Here is a 24,854-nt window from a genome sequence, read left to right on the forward strand (position 1 = left end):
CATGTTGTAGTGCGTCTCGAGTTTTGTTTAATTTCACGGTATTGTTAGCAAATTATTTCTAGATGATAGGCATTGTTTCACAATATTGATGAATGTGTCAAAAAACTTTTCGACTATTGCAAGCAACCGGTTTTTTTTTTCTCTCTTTACTGCGTGATTTTAAACAAACTTTTTTTATACTGGAATATATCACTTCCACACAGGCACACGATAGAGTTCATATATAGAGAATAGAAATAAATTAAAAATAATATATACAAAATAATATATGCATTCAATTATAACAATGCTAGGAATCTCAAGTTGCATCTGCGCGATGCTAGAATAATTTATTTAAGAAAATGTATTTTGTGAGAAAGAAAAAGAGAAAGAAAGCAAGCGTGCCATTTTCTTCTGAATATACGAAGTCTCCCGTATGCAAAGGATAGGGATATAAAAATGCGCATCGGATGAAAGAAGCAAAACACATCTGTGTATACGGAAATTCTTTTTCGAGGCTTTCTTTGAGGGCGTCGACGGTAGCTCGGAATAAAGTCTACATAGTACAACTTACAGCTTGGCCTGTGGCTTTATATTCTATAGAGAGAAAGTTCGGCTAAAGATTTTTTAAAATAACCGACGATAAATGAGGAAAAGATCTCGAGCATTTTTTCATATAGAATATAAGAGATTCGCATGATCGCATCTAATTGTAGAAAATATTAGAAGTTATAAAAATATTTTATTACTATGTACTTTTTCTCTCTTTCCACAATTTACATATTTCCTCGTTTCTTTATTATAAAAATGTTATTTTCGTCATAAAATTATTATAATGATTTTATTGATAAAAGAGATCCCGACGGAAAAAAATTCTTTAAAAAATAAATTTTTTATTTAGAGATCGAGAAATTTCAAAGGAAAAATATGTGTAAATTACTCTGATAATTCTATCAAACAGCATTACTATATTACCTCGTAACATAGAAGAATTATATGAACTGTAGAATTGCATGAACCGAGATTTAAAGCTTAGCAAAGAAATTAATGTCTCATAATCGGTACATTAATTTTATTAAGTGTTGCCATTTCTCAAGTTTCCGCTGACCAAATTAAAGCACTATAAAGAAGATAGAGATGGACGGTGTACTTTTTGAAGATATTTTTTTCAATTATCATTAGATTATTGAAGAACGTAATCTTGTCGATGCAAACGAATAATAAGTTGACGCAAAATTGGCAGTATACGATAATGTTTATAAGATTGTGGCCATAGGAGTAAGTGTAACGTCCGCTGTAGTCGTCTATAATAAACGAGTTATCTCGAAGAACAATAGAAATTATCCTACGATCATGGTCTTCCGTATCATTACCTCGGAATTGGCTTGTTTTATCTCCTAAATACGCCTTCAGACCGACCCGAGATAGATAGAGCGCAATAATTTCAATCGTATACATCGATACCCAACTTTACACTTTACATAAGCGGAAACTTTGATACTGTGCAACCTAATGAAATTCTCGTATTGAATCAACCTTCAAATTCATATACATATTTGACTTAATATATTGCCGTTTATGTTTTTATATAAAAAAAAATGATATATACTTCAATTAACAAATAATAAATGCATAATTTTGTTAATGAGCGTTCGGCAATAAGTAAATCGAAATAAATGTATCAGTTTATACTTATCTGTAAGTACAGTTACAGATCAAATTATTTAAAATTCAAGCTTCTCTCATTAATCTCCTTACTTTTGTTCTATTAACGCGGGCTACGCGGAGGAAAGTAGAATATCTCAAAGTATCTTCTCGGGAAAGTCCCCGAACTCTAGCTGCCTTGCAGATAATCGTCGCTCGCAATTTAAATTTCGAACTGGACTCGCTCTTCCACCTCGTTTCGTCCACTACTACTTATCTGCCTCTAGATTCCCGTAACTATTGGCTGGCCATCTTGCGCGGATGGAAGTCGCTTGTACTTTCGATCAGCGTAGAAATCTCTTTCGTGTCTCCGGCGCATGGCGTACGCTGAGATAAGAGCATAAGACTTTGGTAATCCACCTGGAAAAGGGGCTGTAGATATATACCAATATGTATGGTTGCAACAACGTGAGCGCTCGCTTCGAAAAGGCAGCCTTAATACCCGCGGGAGCTTGTCGTTTCGCGCTGCTACCTGGAATCAGCCTGATTCCATTTAGAAATATGCGCCACGATGTGTTTTACGTGCGATGCTCTTTTTACTATTACCGGCCCCGCCAAGTGGCAACCTTTGTATAATAAAAGCACCGGAGGTTCTCCTCGGGTTTGCGCGACCGACTAAAGTGTATGATAATTTGTATTGTTTCAGCGCGCGATCTTGTCGCATTCCGCGTTTCCTTCCCGGGTTGCTGATGAAGATTTACAACGCTATTTTATTTTCTGTCTTTTTGCCGTTCCCGAGATTCTTTTACCGGTTGGACATCTAGGTTAATCCTGTGATGGATTGCATTGCATATTATCCTGTTGGGGGGGGGAAAAAAAAAACTGCTAATGATATATTAATAATTGAAATCTTTAGCTATCTTGCGATCGATTAAAACAATACATTATGAATAACAAGAAACGTGAAATTAAAAATCTGTTATTTATAAAAATTAATGTACAATTTCTTCTAACTCGTGAGCGAAACGATATCATTTCGAGCTACCTAATTTTCTCGAATAAATTAGATTCTCTAGTTTTCGACGATCGCGCTTTCGAATCCCTAACAGTGAGTAGAGATATTACGGAGACTTTCTTCATTCGATACTTTTTCCTTCCTTCTCGCGCATATCTATTTCTTACGAACGATTAAAGTTGGATGTCGATGGCTCTCTTGGGAAGAAAATATGTTTGTAGGAAACATAGCACAGAACATCCTCTAAGCTCTTCGTTCGACAATGTCGCGTTCTGCCAACAAATACAACGGGAAAATGTAGTCGTTAGCAGTCTTCTTCGTTTTTTATCACAGTCTTGCCGAACATATAAAGCGATGTTCGATGTTTATCCGAGCGTATGGGTCTAAATCTTAAACTGACGTGTAGAAGTCCGCTATTGTTGCAGCAACTAGACATGTATCGGTTTATCGATCTGAGGTAGCAGCTGGAATTTGCCCGTAATAACATTTTTGAGAATGTCCGCGATGTGTGTGTGTGGCGATTTGCCGACAAAATATATAAATTCAGCATAAATATATCTTTCAAATATAAATAACGTAACATTAAAAAAGTATTAATTAATGCTCACATTATCGTCTCGATAATGACATATCTCTTGCATAAAATTAATAATGCTATAATTCAGATTTATCCTCGAACTTTATCTCATGTACGGTGCAAAATCATCACGACGAGAAAGAGAGCGTTTTAACGATTTTCCCATAAAAGACTTCTATCGGAATAAACAGAATGGAGGACCCTCGAAAGTCCTCTTGTTTGACAAGTCAATAGATGTATACCAAGAGCTTTTAAGGGAGCTATAAACACTGTATATCTAAGGACTATTTATAAATGTCGAGAATAACGCATCGATCTCGCGGTTAGACACTTAATTTTTCGTCTTTCGCGTTTTCTTTACGTGGATTTGATCGATTGTTTCACGATACGTACAAGTATATACTTGCTATTTATGATTTTTTCGCATGTCTTTTACATCATGTTATTCAAATTATTGCAGAATTTGCAAAAAGATTGGTCTTTTGTCATAAAATTGCGTTGTCAAATAAAATTTATCAATCCTTTTTCTCTCTCCCTTTTTTTTTTACATACAATAATGTTAAAGATAGTTATATAATTTTCGAGGATCACACGGCTATTCGTGCGAATATCTTGTATTATATTTCTGATAATTCTACAAACTCGCAATCAATGCACGTAAGCATTGTTGCTACTCGAGCATTTATTTCTTGTTGCACGCATTGTATCGTGTGCGCATCAGATGTTTTGTGCGCAACAAACCGCGAATGTTCCCCCAAACCTCTTTGTTTAGGAAGATATATGTCGGCGATAAATCGACAAGCGCGTCCGGTTTTTCTAGTAAGAAGGAAGAAGGAGCACGTCGAAGAATTTCAACGGACACGCTCGAACGAGCGGAGACCGCGTTTAAGTTCGATATACAAGTCTCAAGAAGAATGTAAGATAGTTTACTCGTTGTATTCCTTCGCCAGAGAAGCCCCTACGTATACGAGTATTCCCCGACTAATACGACGTATACGGGTTCTCATCAATATCTTCGCGAGATCCGCTTTTCGTTTAAAATTATTTCGACACTGTCGTATTATTTCATATCTCAGACATAATTATATTTCATATATAAAATACCATATTACTTTATCTCTTTTCACATACACTATAATTATTATTAATTTTTAAACTAAATTGTAAATTATTATACACATTTACAATTATTCGATATATTAATTCAAAAAATAATTTAATAGCTGCATATTGCTTTAAAAAAATATATCTCTTGCGAGATATTGATCACTTATGCTAGAGTCCGTCTAGTAGATCTAAATCAGGTTAGAAGTTGAATTTGAATTAAACTATAGTTATAGATAAGTTAGATAAGTTACATATTTAAGCTCAAGTTAGATCCTCTAATCCCCGGCTTGGCTTCCGCTTAATTCGAACCGGCTTAAATATCAAACATAAAGGAACAACTACGTATCGTATAAAACTCTATAAATATTCATAAAAGATATTCCTCTTTGTAGGAGTATAATATTTGTTGATAAATTTCGTACCAATTTATCATGGTACAAATTTTCTCAAGGCGCTAAAAGCGGGAAGTTAAATTCTTTGATTCGGTTAAATAATTTCATGGAATGCGGAACAAGTTGCGGAAGAACCCGTTTCCGCGTGTTATACTCGAATAAATGCATCACGAGAATTTCATAATCGACTGCATAAGTTCAAAGTTGCGTTTGCTCGTTTCAGGTAAAAGTTGAGATCTTGCAACTCCTTCGCAACGCACAGATCGACTTTGTGAGATGGCTCGTGTAAAACTCTCGCTTTTACGATACTTTCATCTTAGATACTTCGTCTTTCATTTTTGCATTTCATATCGTTTAATATCCCACAAGCAATCGCACTTACGCTTCACGGTTCTATATATAAAATTATACATTTATATAATTATAGTGTAATATGTATAAGAGCAAAATATATTTTATTCGAATCCGCGCCACACACAATTTTTATATTTCTAATTATATTACAAATTTTGCTATGACATTACTTATGATTGGAATAGACGGATGAAGTAAGCCTCCCGATATTAGATATTATTTTTAAAAAAACTTTTCACACGAGCCAACTTTACGTTAGGCCCCTCAAATTGTACAGAAATGATTCTCAATCAACCTAATGGATACATTTTCGTTTGCACTTGCATTTTCATACAATTAAAATTTTTATTTACACATCTCCTAAACAAGTTATTTAGAAGCTTGGAATTTTTTTAACCCTCCCACAAGTTTTTTTTTCTTTTTCTTTTTTTTTTTAGCTTTTTCTAGAAATGTGCAAATGAAAATTCAAATTATTTTCAAATATACAAACAAAAATCTATTAGATTAATTGAAAATTATTTTTGTAAAAATTGGGAGGCTAACGTGAAGTTGCGCACCCCCCCCCCCCAAAAGTTTTTTTGATATAACTTTCTTAGTAGAAGTGTGCAAACAAAAATAAAAAAGTACATTCATGTGCAAACGAATTGTGTAAAAAAACTTAATTATTTCTACAATAATATCGGGGGAGGAGGCTGACTTCACCCGTCTATATGAAATGTCTCTAGTTGAATATACGTCATATGTGTCGTAAAAAAAGATTCAGTAATATGCATACAACGTCATGACCCGTCATAATTTCACGACTCTTTCAAACGAGCAACGTATTTCTTCGTATCGATTCACAGTCTGTCATTCGATGTGGAGTGTGCTTAGTAAGTTTGAAAAGCGTCGCAGACTGCAATCGTGAGGTCGTTATAAATACTTCAGCCTATTGTTCTCAACGATTGTTGTGAATTGTTTCGAGAGGCAGTCATCAGCATTAACTTGTTTCTGTTTTAGTCTGGAATAAATCAGTTTCGTATCTTACGTGTAAAGGATTATTACACAAAAACAGAAATTATATATGAAAAATACAAATGAACTTCACTAACAAGATTGTCACTATTTCTTAATTATTACCACGATTTCTCAATTTTAATTGTCACTTACACACACATACAAATACACGCAAAAAATAAACGTTAAATATCCAATTGTTATGCAATGCACGCAAAAAAGTACGATGTTACGCTTCTCTCTCTCTCTCTCTCTCTCTCTCTCTCTCTCTCTCTCTCTCTCTCTCTCTCTCTCTCTGATCATAATTATAAAAATTATTTCTTTCTTATAATAATTTTTCTGTGAATTAATTATAGCATACGATATATATAGTAATATAATATTTTTAAATCATATGTCTATAGAAATATATAAATTTATAAAGATATATGTAGCGATACAAAAATTACGAAAGTGGCACAATATATTATCTTAACTGTAGTAGAATCGACATTTCGGAGCCCCTTCAACTATCATCGGTACTTGTCCATGCTATTTTTCTGTTTCACTTTTCTTCTCGTTGATCTTTTTACTCGATTTCTATCAGAGTTTCTCGCGCGCGCGTTTTCGCCTACTTCTATTAGAAGGTCCCGCGAACCATCGATGCGATCCTTTCGAGTTTTCCTCTTTGAAACTTCTTTATACGTTTTCTTGCTCGAAAGTTCTCGACTCTCTTCGCCGATCTCAGTCGCTTCCTCGGATGCCTCCGCTCGCAATGTTACGACGCTTCTCTACATCGTTCTTAGCTCCAATACTGTTATTTCGAGATTCTAACTACGGGCCAAGGATCTATCCCGCTCCCGATGCCCTTAAACTCGTTAAAATCAAATCGTTCAGCACGTAATTCACAAGTAACGAGTTCTCTTAATCCATTTTCTTTTAGATATCATTGCATTGCTTTCCTATTGATAAGAAATTAAGCAAGATATGATAAAGATTCATAAATTTTTTTATTATGATATAATACCGATAAATATTTGTTTATTATAATAATTTCACAATCTCGTAAAAGATCTCTATCAAAATTTGTATAGTAATAGAATAATATTGATCAAATGCATATAGAGATTTCTAAAAGATTAAATTTGTAAAATTCAATATATTATACTTCAATATATTAAAAATATTATTGAAAATAAGAGAGAATTACATCGTGAGATTCTACGTGACAATAAAAATATGACGATTTAAAAGTTTTGATGCAGGATATTAATAGATATAATTACGAATCCCTCTCGTAAAGTTTAGCGAGGAAGAAATGAAATTTTCCCAAGTTTAATTCTCTTTGACCTTCGCGTCGCCCATACCGCGCATAATTTTGCTCCGGATGGTGGAAACGCCACATGCAACTGCACAATCACGCTACAGTTTATTTTCGTTTTTTTTTTTTCTTCTAGCACCGCTTAAGAAATCTCTTTCCAGAGCCGGTCATGACAGAGCGACCACTCTGTTCTCGTATATTTCTCGCACCCCCGTAGATCGGATTACCCGCTTTGGAAGTAATTAGAAGTTTGTCAGTTTCTTGTCAGCCCATAATTAAAATCAGTCTCGGCGGCTTGAATTAAAATAATGAATAATTATTCGAAATTAGTTTTACTCCTTCCGTTTGAGGATGTATGGCTGTGTAGTAGCCGTCGTACTTGCGGGGAAAGTTTGCGTTTCTCGTAGGACGGCCAGCTCGACGACCGCAATGCATCACACGCGAATCGTGCATTTCTATGTTCTAATTAGAAATGCACTCGCAATAACAAGCTATGCCCGATAAAGATATCTCTGTGATGAATTATTCGATCGGCGTAAGATGTCGATTGAATATTTGCATGATTGAATTAACGGTTTAATATCAAGGCAAGCGCTTAATAAAAATAGAATCGCTTAGATATTGTACATTTTTAATATAAACGTGGAAAAGAGAGAAGCTTTCTTTTTTTATGAGAAAGTTTAGTTTATTTTTTATATATTATATCGCGCATGTCTATTATAAAAGAATACCGTGATTGTAGTGCAACAGGTCGTAGACTCATACGATCTGCCACTAGAGAATTGAATAACATGCGAGACTCGCAGACTTTACACTAAGATGCATTCTTACTCCCAACGACGTACACGAAAAGCTTATATTGCCCGTATAAATTTTTCCCTCGCCAGTTTTCAACAGAAAGCAGCAAATCGCTAACGTTTCATTTCGCTATATATAACTTATCCCCGAAATGTTGCGTTTCATTTGCGAAAACGTTAGATTTATGTCGCGAAATTGAAGTACATCAGAAAATTCTCTTCTCTGTATGGTATACGTTTACATTTACAGAAATTCTCGTCTACTCGTCCTTGTGTGCCTTGTGAGAGGCAAAAACCGCTGATTCGAACGTATCTCGCTAATTAAATAGTTTTACGGGACAAACCAGATCCATTACTAATGAACAGTACGCACGGTCGATGTAGTACATTTCGCAATTCCACTCGCTGTAATCGCTGGCGCAAAGCTGGTCTGTCACATGACACGGACATGTCGACATGACGCCACATTATACCTGTTGCAAGCTTTATACTTAACACTAATCCAATTGTCTTTACGCCACTCCAACAATGTCAACGTTTAATCTTTAAATATATATGTGCGCGGTGTTTTGCATAAAAAAAAAACGTACTAAAAAATATAACATCATATATATTAATGACGATTAAAAATGCAAGCGAGTAAATTAGTGAAAAAAAAAAAAAAAAAAAAAAAAAATGTTTGACATACATGTACTGTACTTAATTTGTTGGCTATACAAATGCATAATGTTTAACTTGTTTTATTTTTATAACAACTTTAGATATCTGCTTTCTCTAACGTGGTGTTGGAATGCAACAAACGCACGCGAGGTAGAACACGAAACTTCATACCGGGTAATGGACCTAATTTATAATAAACGTTCGTGCCCCGAGATAACTGTGAGAAAAATGTCTTTTCCAAACATTGTTTTGTATCTATTATTTACTATCTTTCTAGGACACACTTTCGTTTGCTCGGATAATTATATAAGAATAAATAGATATTTATTTGTCATATAATAACGTATATATATATATATATATATATAAGAAATTGAAATTTACAAAATTTCGCTCTTATCGAAATAGTTGATCCATAAGATTTCAATAGCGCTTCAAAGTGATCATATTGTTTAGCGATAGCCAAATTCGCTATAGGAACAGTAAACTATCCAGATTCACTTATAATAATTCAATTAAATGCAACATAGTGTCGAATATACTCGTTATAAATTTAATATAACTCGCTGAATGTAAATTATCCAGATTCTAAACTATTTCTAACGAAATTTAAACTAATCCTTAAACTTGCATGCGCAACATTGATGTCATGTCCTGTTGCAAGGCAATGTATGCGGTACCATTGAGAAAGAGAGAGTGAAAGCGTGTAGACGCGCGCGCGCGAGAGAGAGAGAGAGAGGGGGGGGGGGGGGGGGGAGAGATTGAAATCTAATTAAGCTGTCTACGGCTCGATGAGTCGTGCGATAACTCGCAGCTAGAAGATAACTCTGACGGCCTGTTCTCCTTGGAGTACCGACGCGTGTGCAACATTGGTCGATTGGCAAAATTCAATTACAAAACTTGCCGTCAATTGGGAGCATAATAATTCATTCGATACACGCTGCTATCACTGTGATAGCAAAGATTACATCCTTTGGAGAGACGGATTTCTCTCATACACACGCATATTTACTCACTCATTCGCCTTCTCTCTCTCTCTCTCTCTCTCTCTCTCTCTCTCTCTCTCTCTCATTCACTTTACCTTGCAATTATGGAACGACATATTCCGATCCTTGAAACGCACTCGTCAGGAAACTGATCAATACCCGTCAACGCATATTTTAATATGTCTCAACTAAAAAATTAACAGAATTCTACGCAAACTATATATAATAATGCAAGGTTTTCTACAAATTATAATATAGTGTGCAAAATTCGCATACAAGTTAAAATGAGATATTATTTAATACTAAAGTTGCAAATTCTATTATTCCAGTATGAATATTAGCGATTGATGAAATGAGCAATTTAATTTAATTTCATTTGTTAATTATATTTCCGTAAAAAAGTAACTGTTAATAAAGTGATTATTATATAATATTTTGAACTCTTTCTTTGAATATTGATGCGTAAAATTAATTGATCAAATGAAGCAATATATTCCGCGTTTCCAATAAAACATTATTTAGATTTTTAAAGACTTCTTTTTACAATTTAGGATATTCGTTATTCGCGTACAATTTTTATTTTCAAATATATTCTATCTAAAACAAAAGGCGTATTCGTGATAGATATACTCTGGGTAGATATTACATGAAAGCTATATTTTCGAGAAAGATTGAAAATGATTATTAAAATTTGTTAAACGATGTAATAAACTGTTAATTTGGAAAATTAAGAATATGATATGCTGCGCGTTTTGATAGCTTTGTAACGATATTGTGTTTTAGCGAGCCTTGATAGATATGTACCATACATCTCATTCATTAATTCGGTATTTATTTTGAGATTGATATTGCTTTGCGCATATTTGCGTCAGCGATCGACGTTTCTGTAAAGATGGAATGAGATGACTGTAATATAACACTGGAAACTTAATTATGCTTATAACGATCCGATTAATTACTTGCCTTCGTTCAACAACCGTGTTTGTGTGCATTACTCGATAATAACTATGATTATGAAATCAGGGCGGCAAGTATAAAAAAAGGTAGAGAAGAGAAAATGTATCCCTGTTAATATTTTAATTTAATATAGTGTTAATAAAACTAAAAAATATATTTTTTTTATGGTACAAAAACGAAACGTAAATAGCATAAACGCCAAGAAGTATGCATTGAATTTATTTAAAGAGCATAAAAAAAAGAACGCTATTAATTAATTTTTCAAATTAAAAACGATTTATTAAAAACTACGATTTTTGGAATACTTATATACATATATATATATATATATATATATATATATATATATATATGTGTGTATATGTAAGGACAAAGCGAGATAGATTTGAAAATGTAAATAGGCGAGGTGAAGGAAGGACGCGACGAGTCAGTCAGTCCCGAGCCTTCGACAAGACAAGACGAATAAATCGCCCGCTACAAAATACACATTTGAGAATTAACGGCCTTTCCTGATTCCAGTCGAATAATACCTCTACATATATATATAAAATTAATTCCAATACATATTCTTGCAATATTTCAACGTGAACACATTAAAATATACGGAGTGCTGCATAAAAAATTTCATTTTTATTTAAATTCTCTTTTACGATATCATTAGTACAACTTTGGACATTGCACGCTTTATATTGCTAAATATATTACGTATAATGTGAGCCATAATATAATTATAAACACAGATTACACGTGCGTCTTCATGCAATAAGTTATGAATTTAATATAAAGCCACGCGTGTGTGCTATTGAACAAATCAATCACAGTTATCCTTAGTAACCAAAAGACATTTTCCATGACAGCTCGAAAACGATTCATATATGTATGTCCGATTTACGCGTACATAGGTACATTTACATGATCATTAGCGTACACGTATACTCAAGCGTTGTATGTAACGAGTAATGTACTGGAATCCACGTGCTGGACAGAACAGTATTGTAAATGCTAGCTGAGGAGGAAGAGAGCTGCAATTAGCGTTATTAAACACGCTCAATGTCTCTCGTTCCTCCCTCTTGGTGCGTCCTCATCGTTATCCTTACTCGGCTGGCTGCTGCACGTCTTTGCATCGTTCCTTGTTTCACTCACGACTCGCCATCACGATATAATATCCCATCTATTATTTCTTTCTTTTCTTCTTCTCTGATATGTAAATAATTTAATAAATAATTTTCTCTGTATTTCGTGTGTGTGAGTGTGTGTGTGACACGCGATTTACTACATCTATTAAAATCAGCATGCTTTGATGCATCGCAAAAAAAACAGATGTATATAAATATATGGTATACCGAGTATCTTCGATAAAATTTATTTAAAACAGTTATACGAACAAAATAAATGCGAATATGTACGATGAAGTTCAAACACAGTCATAATAGAACAATATATTTTGCGACAAAAATACAATTTGAGTTGTCACTGATTATCAGACAAAGCGAAATGTTCTCTAATGTCGATATTCGATGATTAATTTGTTAAAGCATCGAATATTAATTCTTCCCGAGGGAAAATATGACGAATACGCTTAAAAGCATCAATGTGTGTTCGCCGTTCCTCTGACAAATAAAAGCCATAAATAATAAAATAAACCAAATCGCGCGAAGATATCACGTGAGGATAACGCGCCCTGGCGTTCCGTAAGCTGTGAAAAGAAATATTGCTCTTAGAGTGCACAGTGTGCGGTACGAGAAATATAAATTAAAAATAGCAGCAGCAATATAAACGGGTTTTCTAGATAATCGGATTACTAAATGGATTTATTTCGCGTTGCGAGCATGGTATCCTGAGAAAATCTTGGTGAAAAAACATTAATATCTAATCTGACATCGTATCGACTTTACAAATTATCACTCATCAGCTGAGAGGGATTATTTTAATAAAGCCTTGCGAAAAATACACGGGAATACGGTATCTTACTTGCTTATAAACCGTCAAGTGGTGAAAATCAAAATATTTACAAAATTAAGATATTTGTTAGGGTCAAAAAATTAATCAAAAGATACTTTTGCTTTCTTTTATTTTGTAAAAAAAAAAAAAAATGTGTGTGTGTGATAGGAATATTGCAAAACTTAATCTATAATTATTCTAGTGATTTGTACAATATATTGTCACAGCATCAAAAATCCCCACCTTAAAAATTATACACGCGTACTTGTTCGTTGACCCAATTTCTCGTATACCGTGGCAACGGCGTTGAAACACGCGGTATTTGCATTTGACAGCGCGCTGAAGAGCCGCCACGAGATTCAAGCTTAATCCAGGTCGGACTAAGAGGATTATGAGCGAAAATGTTTCAATTGCGGCGTTGGTCAATATAGCGATGTCTATAATGTCCATACATCGCGGATGAAATCAACTTTATGAATATCTGTTATTCTTGCTCGCACTGCTCTATGAAAAGTGATAAACATTTAATCTAGACGCTCATCGATTATTTTTGTATAATTTAGAAACATTCGTTGTTTAAAAAGCACATTTGTGAATGCAGATATATATGCTACCATAGTATATTAAAATCCACAGACGGGGAAATGTTTTTCGAAAATCTCAAAAATCTCTCTTTCTTTCTATACAAACATTTTCAGAATATTGTATTATAATCGTGCTTTATGTTATTTACTTTTCAATCTTAACAATATAATTTTATTACTTTAGATAGAGGAGAGAGAGAGAGAGAGAGAGAGAGAAAGAAAGAAAGAGAGTAAGTACTGCCTATGTATAGCATGACATCGCTAATTAACATAAACACGAACCAATCTCCACAAACTTCATCGGGTAGCAGAGGCTACTTCGAGTTTCAAACACGGACGAAGAACGGTTATGTACGAGATGTAAAGGTTGTGTTTGAGTTTGCCATTTGCGTACACAACGAAGACCAATAACGTTGTTTGTACACTGAGCCATACGAAATGTACATCCGTTACAGACCGCCTAGAATATAGCTAAAAACTAATACACAAATTATTATATTCTACCAATTAGTTTCAACAAGTAGATATATTTATACTATCAAGCGTATATGTGTTAAAAATATTAAGTATAATCCAACTAAAAAAAAAAAAATTGTTTGCAAATTTCTTGTCAGATTATCATACTTATACTACTACGTATTCGATATTCTCGACAAGATTCAAATTAGTTTCTGCTACACACGTGTTGGTCAGAGTACATTTAACACCTACGTAGCAACATCGCGGAAACCATCAATTAGAAAGTAAGAATTACAAGGCTTATCTCTCAAAAGCAGCAAATACATTAGAGTACAGGGAGTGTATTGCAGTTACATGCCATGTCCATTATGCCTTAGGGCTTGTTAGAAAATGTACAATAGTTTCAGATAGTTGATCCACCGTGGGGCATGGAAAATCTGCAGCAGTTGCAGTTATAGGCTATGGACACCGCGAAGTTTTCAAAACGTTTGACAGTTCATTGAAATGTTCAGTCAATCTATCGGAACACTGTGCCCTTTACTCCCGATTACTTGTCACGTAAAAAATTGATTGGATTAATTCATAGTGTTGTGTTTATATATGTGATATTTTTTTGTCATGTTTTATAAATATTCACACGTATTTACAACAAATTTATATGCCTATACATTAAGGTGAAACTGTGTCAACAATTCAAAGACATACAGATACATTAATCTATAAGTAAAATTTCTAAATGATATTTTTGTCTTTCCTTTTAATCAATTTTAATTATTAATTTGCATTATAGATAGAGGGGGAACGATTACACGATTCGAATCGTAACCGTGATATTCCGATATTACTGCAAAACATGAATTCAATCGAGAGTTTTATATGACACTCCTTTCACTTCCGCGAAGCGAAAGTAGCGAGATTTATTTCAATTTTCGTGCGTATAAAATCTCCGAGAGGATTTGATAAAATTCGAAATGCGAAACTTTAATTCTACATTTTTGAGGAGAAGCCTATAAGATCATTGTGGTTGTTAGTGATTCTTATATAATGTGTTAGTATATATGTACATATATATGGAAGAAATTGGTGGAAAAAACGCATTCCCACCGGAGAATTTGATCGTGCATGAAATCGCACCGATTTTAATATCGCTCCAGGCAATCCACTTGTATGCGTATAATCCAGATCTGCTGTTGTGTTTCGCATAGTTCAAAATTTTCTCTCACCGTGTATTATTGATTCATGAGAAGCGCAATTTTTTCTAGAGAGTTTTTATTTAAAAATGCGCTGTGTGTATTTGTGTGATTCGTACTTTTTATATATATTTACAAAGGTGTATTTATCCTGAAAAAACACGCTACATGCACGCTTTAGAGAACACAGTGAAGCTATTTATTTAACTCTTGGAATATTAAAATGGTTCCTATTCAATTTAAATTTCGGAATAATATTTTAGCGTTAAAATAATAATATATAATTTCTGATATTCAACATCGCAACAGAAATATTTAGAAAGTGATACAGGATATTTCATCATAGTTTCGTACGTAATTAATCTTTCTACTTTCTACCATTTACTTCCCTCCGATGTATTTCCAAAATTACGTCTGTTCTTTTCACATGAAAGATGAAAGATCAACGGGATACACGTCCGACGAAAATCCACGCGAGACGTGGGTCAATGAAATAACAGATCTAAGTTTCATAATTGTTTTCGTTTTCGTTGAAAGAACTCCGATTACGAGAAAAAATGTTTGTTACCAGTCCAGCGTATTTTTGACATTCTTACATTAGAAATTATATTATATTATAAGGAAAGATATCATATTGTATAATATAAAGAATTTAGCCTATCTATATCTATAAAATAAAAAATACAGTGATTGTTATAATGCAATTATATTTCTTGCGGATAAAACATTGCAAAATTTACGAGGTAGATCATCCGTATCCGAATGAATACGCCGCTCGTTATAATATCATATTATAATAAATAATACTTTATGAAATTATTTTGCAAACGTGAATCATTATATTTGCGATTGTTTGGATTATCGCTATTTAAAAAAAAAAAAAAAATCTTACATAACCGAATTAATATAATTTATACTGAGCGCATAATTCTCGCGGCCAGTAATATATATAAAAGATTATACTTTAATATATTCCACCAACAAAAGCATCTGCGTGGCACTTTGTAACCGCGGTCATGAGGTACGATAATATTAAACTGATGACAACGAAATTATTTAACTGGCAGTTACTCTTCGCGTGGCACAAGCCCATTTACTGTGCAATGGTGCATCGCTATGCACCAAAAGCTTGCATAGAGAATGGTTCGGCGCATCAACTTGATTCGACTGTCTGCAATTTCGCGACTTTTCTTCCTCCGCGCCATGCCAATCGCAATTTCGTTAATCCATTATGCTTTCTTAATAATTCGCATTGAACGGTAATTGCGGGCCTACGGTTGACGAAAATTGAATTTCATTTCTTACGAATTTATCTATGTCACGCAGATAAGATCGACAGCATCATATATCATCTTCTGTAATATATCAATTTTTTTACGATACTTTATATCGATGGGACAAGATGTTATTGTTATCTAATCTAAAATTCGTCTTTGAAAACTCCTCACGCGGCGTATAAAAGTGCTGATAAATAAATATAAAGACGCAACGAAGTGTACGATTGAACCTAATTACAAGCATGGTTGGTATACTGTATTAAAGTTTGCAAAGATTTTTTTTTAGAAGACATAATAAATCATGATCGCGCGAGTTCTTAATTAAAGAATTTAGTCGAAAAGAAACAGGCAAAGTTGTTGTTTCGGCGCGGTACAATTTAAGAAGTATGTTGTACAACTTTTACGGTTGAACGGATGCTCCTACAGAAAAGTCTGGTATATACCGTAGGGATCCATAAATACATTATATCCCTCTATAAAAGTTAAATAAGTAAAAGTTAAATTACTCTAAATCCACCCACGTTCCACGCATACTTGACTCAAGTCTCACGCTTTAGCAGATGCGTTTTGCCACTTGCTAAAACTGTAAATAATGCGATATATGTACTTAACGGAATTAAGATATTATTTTTGTCAAACAGATACAGTTAGATAGATTATTTTGCGAGAAGGAATACATATATATCTAATGTATATTTTAATCTGTTACGCTCTTCTATTTTATAGTACGGAAATGGCGCTGCTGTTTGCATTTAGATGACGGCAATGATTAGCATTGGCTAACAGAGAATAGCAATTGGATTAGCATAAGAGAAATTGTCTTTTTTTTTTTTTTTTTTTTTTTTTTTTTTTTTTTTTTTTTTTACAAAAATCAATTTACTCGCGCAATGAATGTAATATAGTAAACAGTATTTTTGTTATACTCTTTATATAAAGTAACAAAAATTAAGAATAATAATAATACTTTGCTATTTCTACAACAGCCATAGTTTAATGATAGGAGTAATCAAAATAATTATGACAGCGAAATGGTGTACATGACAATAGATTTTAATGAGAAATATATTGTTAATTTTATCATCGCAAAATATTGCAGTATCGGACTCATCTTGTAATATGTATGTCTTGTTCGCGAAATTCAAACCAGATCTGAATATCTTCCGTATCGATCAAACGGAAAATCAATTTCGCGAAGTTCCGTACTTGAGCAGTACGATATTTGCGCAAATAAGCACGACCTAGACGCTACGTAAATAAGTTCGATTTATTTGAATCGAGAGAAGCTGACAGCCCGGCAGAGAATTACGTCACGACGTAGCTTTAAGAAATTTAGTAGATGTTTCGCGTTGAGTGCATACCCTCGTTACCCGACTGCCCCCCCCCCCTCTCGTTTCTACGCTACTGGTGCAAGTTATATACAGTCCATGCATACATCACACGCATGCTTTTGTTGCACGTGGCCAAAGAAAACGCGGGCTGATTTACAGCCGGCATTTACTTTGAGAGCATTCCCTTCTTACTGAAGATAAATCGACAGGAGCCGCGCATTTACTCCTCTCCTGTCTTTTCTTCCATATCCTAAGATTTACACTTGAAGATCTTTAAATCTACTAACGCGCGAGAAGGTATCTTCGCAGCGGAGATTTCTACATCTGCTATCTCACTTCGTAAATGTGTGCGTCCGGGACTTTACTCTTTTTCATCTTTCTCTAAATGAATTTATCTGCTCAATTTCTTCGGCCCCGTTTCTTCAATTCCACTTCTTATAATGTAAAATGTTAAAATCAGTTTTCGGTTGGAAATTAGATGTCATTAATCATGACTAATAAAAAGCGAATGTTAATTTTCACCGGCACAACTTATTCTCTCGTATTCTCGCGAGTGAAATCACGCAAAACAACTCGCGTGTAGTTTACATATATTACGGAAATATATTGAAATAAATAATATAATCGTGTATTTTTAACATGACAAGAAACTAGTCTAAGTCCCATCACGAGAATCTACTACTCGGTTATATTATCGTCTCGTTACAAGATTCAGTACCCTCCCTCGAGCTTATTTCTATTTACATTCACATTTCTATTACTGAGTGGGACTCTCTTCTCTTGGCCTGGTACCGTCATAACTAGTGTTCCAAACATCTTTTTCCTTAAATATCTCATGCGGGAAATTTTTTTATTACATCCGCGCAAAAGTAGTAAGATAGCGAGCTAGATATACGGTTACGTGCACTTTGATGATTTGACAAAACGGTCGACCGACTTTAGCCGATGAAATTTTGCAGCCGAAAATTTGCATTGAGAAACGTATACTTCGCAAAGAATAATGCTTTCCCAACTTTTTGCATAGAAATTAAAAGTATTTAAAGTTATTTACTAGCAATTAATGACTTTTATATCGAGACATCGCACATACAAAGGCAATCAATTTAATTTAATCGTGGAAGTCTTTGAAATTGACGAATAGAATGCGATTTAATTACGAAACACTTTTATACTTTCACATTATGAACGTTTCTCAAAAACATATAACACAATCATACTCGTATTGATGGTTTATCAAGAGAGTTTTAAGAAAATGAATAAAGCGCCAAGTTGATTTTAACCCAGTTTGTAAATCCTATTAAAAAGTATAGCAGCGTCTCTCTGTAAAACTCAAACTTCTTAAATGTCCCGACGACGTTGGCGGTATCCAACTATCAAATTCAGTGACCCATTTTCATAATATGAACGGGACAGTTTCAACATTTTTTACAGGCCAGATGTAAAAAGAAGAAGGATGTTTTTAATTTCTTCAAATTAAATTTTATTTTACGGTTAAATTTCCCTTCATTATATTTGAGAAGATAAGTCAGCTTTTACACTGTAAATTATACCAGCAATAATAAGCAATAACTGAAATAGCGTTATTATAGAGCAGTTTTGTATAACATCGAGGTATAAATATTGATATTTTTGCATAAAGTAGCGCATACATATGGAAAAGGATATTATGAGAGGTTATGATAGCATATACATTCAACAACTGCGCGTTAATGTTTTCAATTAAACCACGCGCATCCAAATTTACTAATTGTATAAATCAGCAGCTTGGCTTAATTATAAAACGACCGAAATTAATTTCCACATGTGGAAAGCGACTAATTACGCACATTGATATTTATGTTACAAGATATGCTCTCAATACGGTTATATAAAAATATAAAATTATACAAAATATACGGTTTTTTTAATAGTAAACGATTTAAAAAGCGAAAATCGTATTTCGCGCCAAGCAACAATTTTGTTTGACCTGTATAAAACGTTATACAGTCGATTGTTGGCACGAAACAAGAGAACTTTCTGTAAATCAATAGTAGTTACAACTTTGTATTTTTTTTTTTAAACCTGACGTTTGCATTTATAATGTGATTCAAATCACGAAAAAAATTTATATTTGTCAGATGGCTCTTTGTATGGTGTTTGGATATTCAAATATAACTAAGCCTAATGAAAATGTGATTTTTTTTTAAATGAAAACACACTCAATTTGAAATTTTCTCGTACAAGGGACATAATTAGTAAGATGGAAATCGCGCATTGAATGTTTTGTATAACATTTGAACGATGCATATAATGTAGGAAGGAAATTAATTGGAAGAGGCAGTGCTACCTCTCAGGAATTTCATATTCATCCCACATCTACGAAATTAAATTATATCGGGTTGTTCCGCGTTAATCGCTCGAAATCGTTGATGTGCGAATCGCATTTGACAGTTAGAAATGTATAATTAAACAAATTTCTCGGTGACAGTTACTCATTTTATCGCGTAAAAAATTATTCGGTAAATATGCATAAAAGGTTACACCTTACCGATTTTATCGTCACTTAGACACGTTGTAGAGAAGGTTCTTCCGATTTAATTCGCCGCAAGAAAAAAGTGGGAGAAAGCATTCGTAATATCGGAAGATATGACAAATTAAAGTTTTACAGTTTTAATGCTTTTTCTCGGATATTATAAAGTAATATTAGGAGAAGTGAAGTTTGCGTGTACGTTGTATTTGTTGTAGGGTAGACATGGAAAAAGTATTTGTTTACATTTACGGAATAGGTACACGATCATAGATATTTTGTCAATAATCGATTTCACCTATTCCTCGCAGTTCGTTAACAGCTTTCGATATGCGACTACATGAATTTTTGAATCATATCTTCAATTTTATTTTTAAAACTGAAAATGGATCTGGGTTACGTTATATCTTCCGGAAGTGAAACCCCCTCGTAGGGGGGGTTGAACCCACCGCGTCCACGCATATATTTTACAACACGAATCGCACAATTGTTGTGCGGATGGGAAAGTATATGTGTGGGTTCCGCCTCCTCCTCCCCCCTCCTCCTTACAAGACGGCTCCACTTTCGGAAAATATAACCTAATCCAAACCTATTTCTAATTTAAAACTAAAATTTGGTTTCGATTACGTTATATAACCCTGTACCTATCTCGTAAATGTGAACAAAAACATTTCCTATGTCCTCTGCAAGAAATAAAATGTACACAAATATATCGCTGTTCCTAATTTTATTTTACAATATAATACTTGGAAAGAAAGCATTAAAATTGTGAAATTTCAATTTATTATATCTACTAAACGAATGCTTTCCCCTACTTTTTTCTTGCGGGAAATTACTCGGAAGAATCTCCCCTACAACATATTTAAGGGGCGATAAAATCGACGAGGTGTAACCTTTTATGCATATTTACCAATTATTCATATGTTTGATTCATATTTTTTCGCAAAAATACATATACAAGATATTGCTACTATAAGTTGCAAAAATAATCGTATAAAAATATCTTTTTAACGAAAAAAAAACATGTTTTTGAGTCGTTCAAATAAAAACATAACATCAATACGACGAATATAGCGGGAGCTTTAAATATTCAGTAGGAAAATTCATTAAACTCCTCGCTGTTATTAAAACGATATATCAAAAACACTAACTCGGCTCGTATAGTGCGATCTTGTATCAATACAGCTATGAGCTCGAGGGCTTCATATTCCGCTATATATAGGATACAACCTAATTATGACGAACATATCACGTAATTTGGAATCATCGAATGCAGCTGAAAACATAAAATCCTAGTTTCATTTGATATAGCGCGTCGTTACATATAATTAATATTGTTCGTTATTTATAAGAATAAACAAACTTGGCCAAATAAAAACAGCTCGATTCATCGTCAGTAGAACAATATTTCGCTAATACGTACATATGAAATTTAATTATATAATATATTATCGACAAATTTGTGTATAATTATATTAATAAAATATAACGTGTGTGAATAATTAAAGAATTTAAGAAAGAAAAAGAGAAGATAAAAAGGAAATTACGATACGTTAGCGTTGATAAAAAGCGCATAATATCACCTCATATTCACAATTATCGATCATATTTGCAAAAATGATAATATAAATCATAAATCTGCCATAGATATGCAATATACATTTCTTTATAATTGTAACGACGACGTATCTCAGTAACAGCAACAATGGCGCGTATCAAAAGATCGATTAGGAAATAATAAGATTGCATTTCTAGTGTGTCTCGATATAATTTGTTACAAAATAAATTATACGTCATATATATATATATATATATTGCGATTTCTCTCTATGATATCGCAAAATGAGAGAATTTAGTCGAAGCTCTTTATCTCGTTATGCATTTGTGCTTCACAATTATGTATCCTTGGCGTAATTTCTTTGTTGAAAAGATTGGAGGAAAGATTCTCGTTAGATATCTCCGAGAGGAAAATTGCAAAAATAGATAATTGTGTAGTGCAAATGTAGGGAGATCGCATGTATTTTCGTGAAATTAATTTTTCTACACAAAATATAGAAGTGTATGAGTTAGAAAATTATAATGCTAATATCTAACAGGGGATTCAATGAAAGGATAAAATATAATAGATGAAAAGACGAATACAAATATATCTATATCGAAATGAAAAAGATTCTCTCATATTGAAATTCAAATTAACGAGCAAATTAGTTCATATCTCGCGTATACTTCCCAGTTATCCTCGACGACTTTATTCCGCGTTGAGCCTCGGAAACTATCGCATACACGCCTCGAATTGTTCTCTCAACGCGAGCCAACCAACTCTCGGGGACGAGGGCTACATTCGCAGGTAAGAGACACGCACCACAAATCCGCGCTACGTGAAATACCAGCAGTAGTCCGGCTGTGTATCTTATGCGGAAACAAGAGGAGGAGAGACAGAGAGAAAGAGAAAGAGAACAACTCTAGCGTGGTTCGAGCGTCGCGGCGACGGCGGCGACGGCGGTGACGGCGGCAACGACGGCACCGAAACTCGTTAAACTTTCCGCACACGCGAAACTAGGGTGCGCGTGTGGGTAACAAAATTCCTACTCGGAGGGGACGGTCGCAGTTCGTAACGGGATTCAATTAGCGCCGCGGCGGTGAATTTAGCACTCGCGAACCAAGGACGAAAACTTGTCCGGTTCATGGAGAAGTTTACATGTATATATGTACATATATATTTGAACGGACAATCGACACGTTGCGCGAATCGATCGTTAGATCGAACGCAAGGTGTTTAACGACGATAATTGTTCACGCCGATAGCGACGCGCGGCTCGATCTGGTTCTTCACTCACCGGATGCAACGGGGTTGTCGGTCCATGCACTTCCCGCGATCGTGGTCAGCAGCACGGCGCCAGTCAACAGCCGTAGTCGACCTCGCGCGGTTCCCGGGACACGTTGTACACGTCGCTCACCGATCATCGCGGTACCGGATGGACGAGAGGGTGCGCGACCGGCATCCCGACTGAGGGTTCGTACCCCGCGCGAGAGCGTGTTTCTCTACCCCCTGTATCCATCCCCTCTCTTTTTCCGCCACGCGCAGACGCCTCCGCGGCTCTCGAACCATCCCCCGTCCCCGGACTCCGTCTTAATCCCGCTCACTTATCTTTTATCAATAGGTGACGATTAATTATCCCTCCGTCGTACGCGTTGCGGCCGTTGCGCTTTCGGGATCGCGCACAACCTGTGGCACGCTCGTCGCGAGTACTTGGGGTATGTCTTTTGGCATGAGCCTTGAGAACGGAAGAGATAAATGCGGGAATAATATGACTTCGTCGATGCCGAAGGTCGTCGGCTGGCTTATGCTCGATTTATGGCTAGTCGCGTTGATAATTTCTGTTCGAAGGATTCGGAAGGTTCGCAAGCGCGACCGTAGCGACCATAAATTCAATTGCACGCGCGATTTATAAAAGAAGTTATTAAAATTCTAACGCTACTGTACATTAGATGTGGACAAAAAGGAAACTACCCGGTCGTACACAGAGTATAATTTTGTACGGAAAGCGGAAAACATAAATTGAGTTTGCCAAGATGAACTCAAGTTGTTGGAAATTAAGTTAAAATTACACCAGTAATATTATCTCTCTTTCTATCTACAATGCTAAAAATATCTTACGTTACTTATATTACATTTTTATCTCAATGAAGAAAGCACTATCAGAGATATTGACATAGTACGAGTTAACATAAGTTTCACGAATTTAAATGACCTGATATAATCGATCGTTTAGAGGGGGAGAAATATTTCTACCGTTCGAGAAATTAATTTCATACCATCTCAAATCTCAAACTAATCTCAAACTGGAAACTACAATTTACTTTCAATCAAGAATCGATCTCTTTCATCTATTCAAAGTTTCAAATACTATTTAAGATAAAAAGAGAGGCAATAATTTCTTAGTACAATCAGCATTCTCTCCTTATTCTCTTATGTAACGTTTACATATATTATATGATTAAATGTAATATTTGTCTGAAATTTATTTTACGATAATTATTTACCACGGATTAACAATAGTATTACCATAACGCAATGTATATAAAATCGACAAGTGCTTAAATAAAATTAAAAAACATGATTTACAGAAACAACATATACATTTATTTATTATCATTTCAACTATATTCAAATTGCGAAGATTAAAATTTCATGTTGTAATCAACTACTTAATAGTACGTATTTTCCACAACACATTGCATATTCAGGAAATATAATATTATACATTTATGACATATTAAGCGTAGATAGATGAAAGATGTATCCCATGGAGATATTAAATACACAGTACTGTGTATATGTAACCTTCATGTATTGGATGCAGATATTAGTTTGGCTGTTACATAAGCACAATTTGGAAGTTCATACATATTCAGTCAATCCATTCGCCTTTACGTAGAATAAACGATACAGATAATTGATGGCGTGAAATATCGATTAGCTATATCGGGAATAGTTTAATGGGTTTTGCCAGAAAGCGTGATTGATAAACCCGCAAAGGAAATATGATTTTCATTGGCATATGACGGACGGAAGATTGTCGAGTCGGCCCTTAATTACTTATTCCATAAAATACAGTCGCGATATAATTAATTGCTCCGGACTTGATGATAACGAATTTTGCGCGATAACGAATATAAATTACGCAGATATATTTAGGAAAATATACAATATACGAGTCTTCTTTTTGAGGGCCACATTTTTGTTGTCATTTGTGTTTTGGATTTTCTTTAATATTTCTCGACCGATCGTACAATACGTTTTT

General features: G+C 34.4%; 1 protein-coding gene across 1 annotated transcript in view; it reads right to left on the reverse strand.

The window, feature by feature from the left end:
* Positions 1–23,108, reverse strand: part of LOC138941178 (lachesin) — a 121,773-nt gene extending 98,665 nt beyond the window's left edge. The window contains 2 exon segments of the mRNA XM_070310596.1: positions 22,887–23,067; positions 23,070–23,108. Coding sequence (XP_070166697.1) covers positions 22,887–23,067; positions 23,070–23,108 — 220 coding nt within the window.
* Between the last annotated feature and the right edge of the window lie 1,746 nt (positions 23,109–24,854).

Source organism: Polyergus mexicanus, unplaced genomic scaffold (genome assembly GCF_030449975.1).
Source record: "Polyergus mexicanus isolate NDT 795.1 unplaced genomic scaffold, iyPolMexi1.0 SCAF_18, whole genome shotgun sequence".
Classification (NCBI taxonomy): Eukaryota; Metazoa; Arthropoda; class Insecta; order Hymenoptera; family Formicidae; genus Polyergus; species Polyergus mexicanus.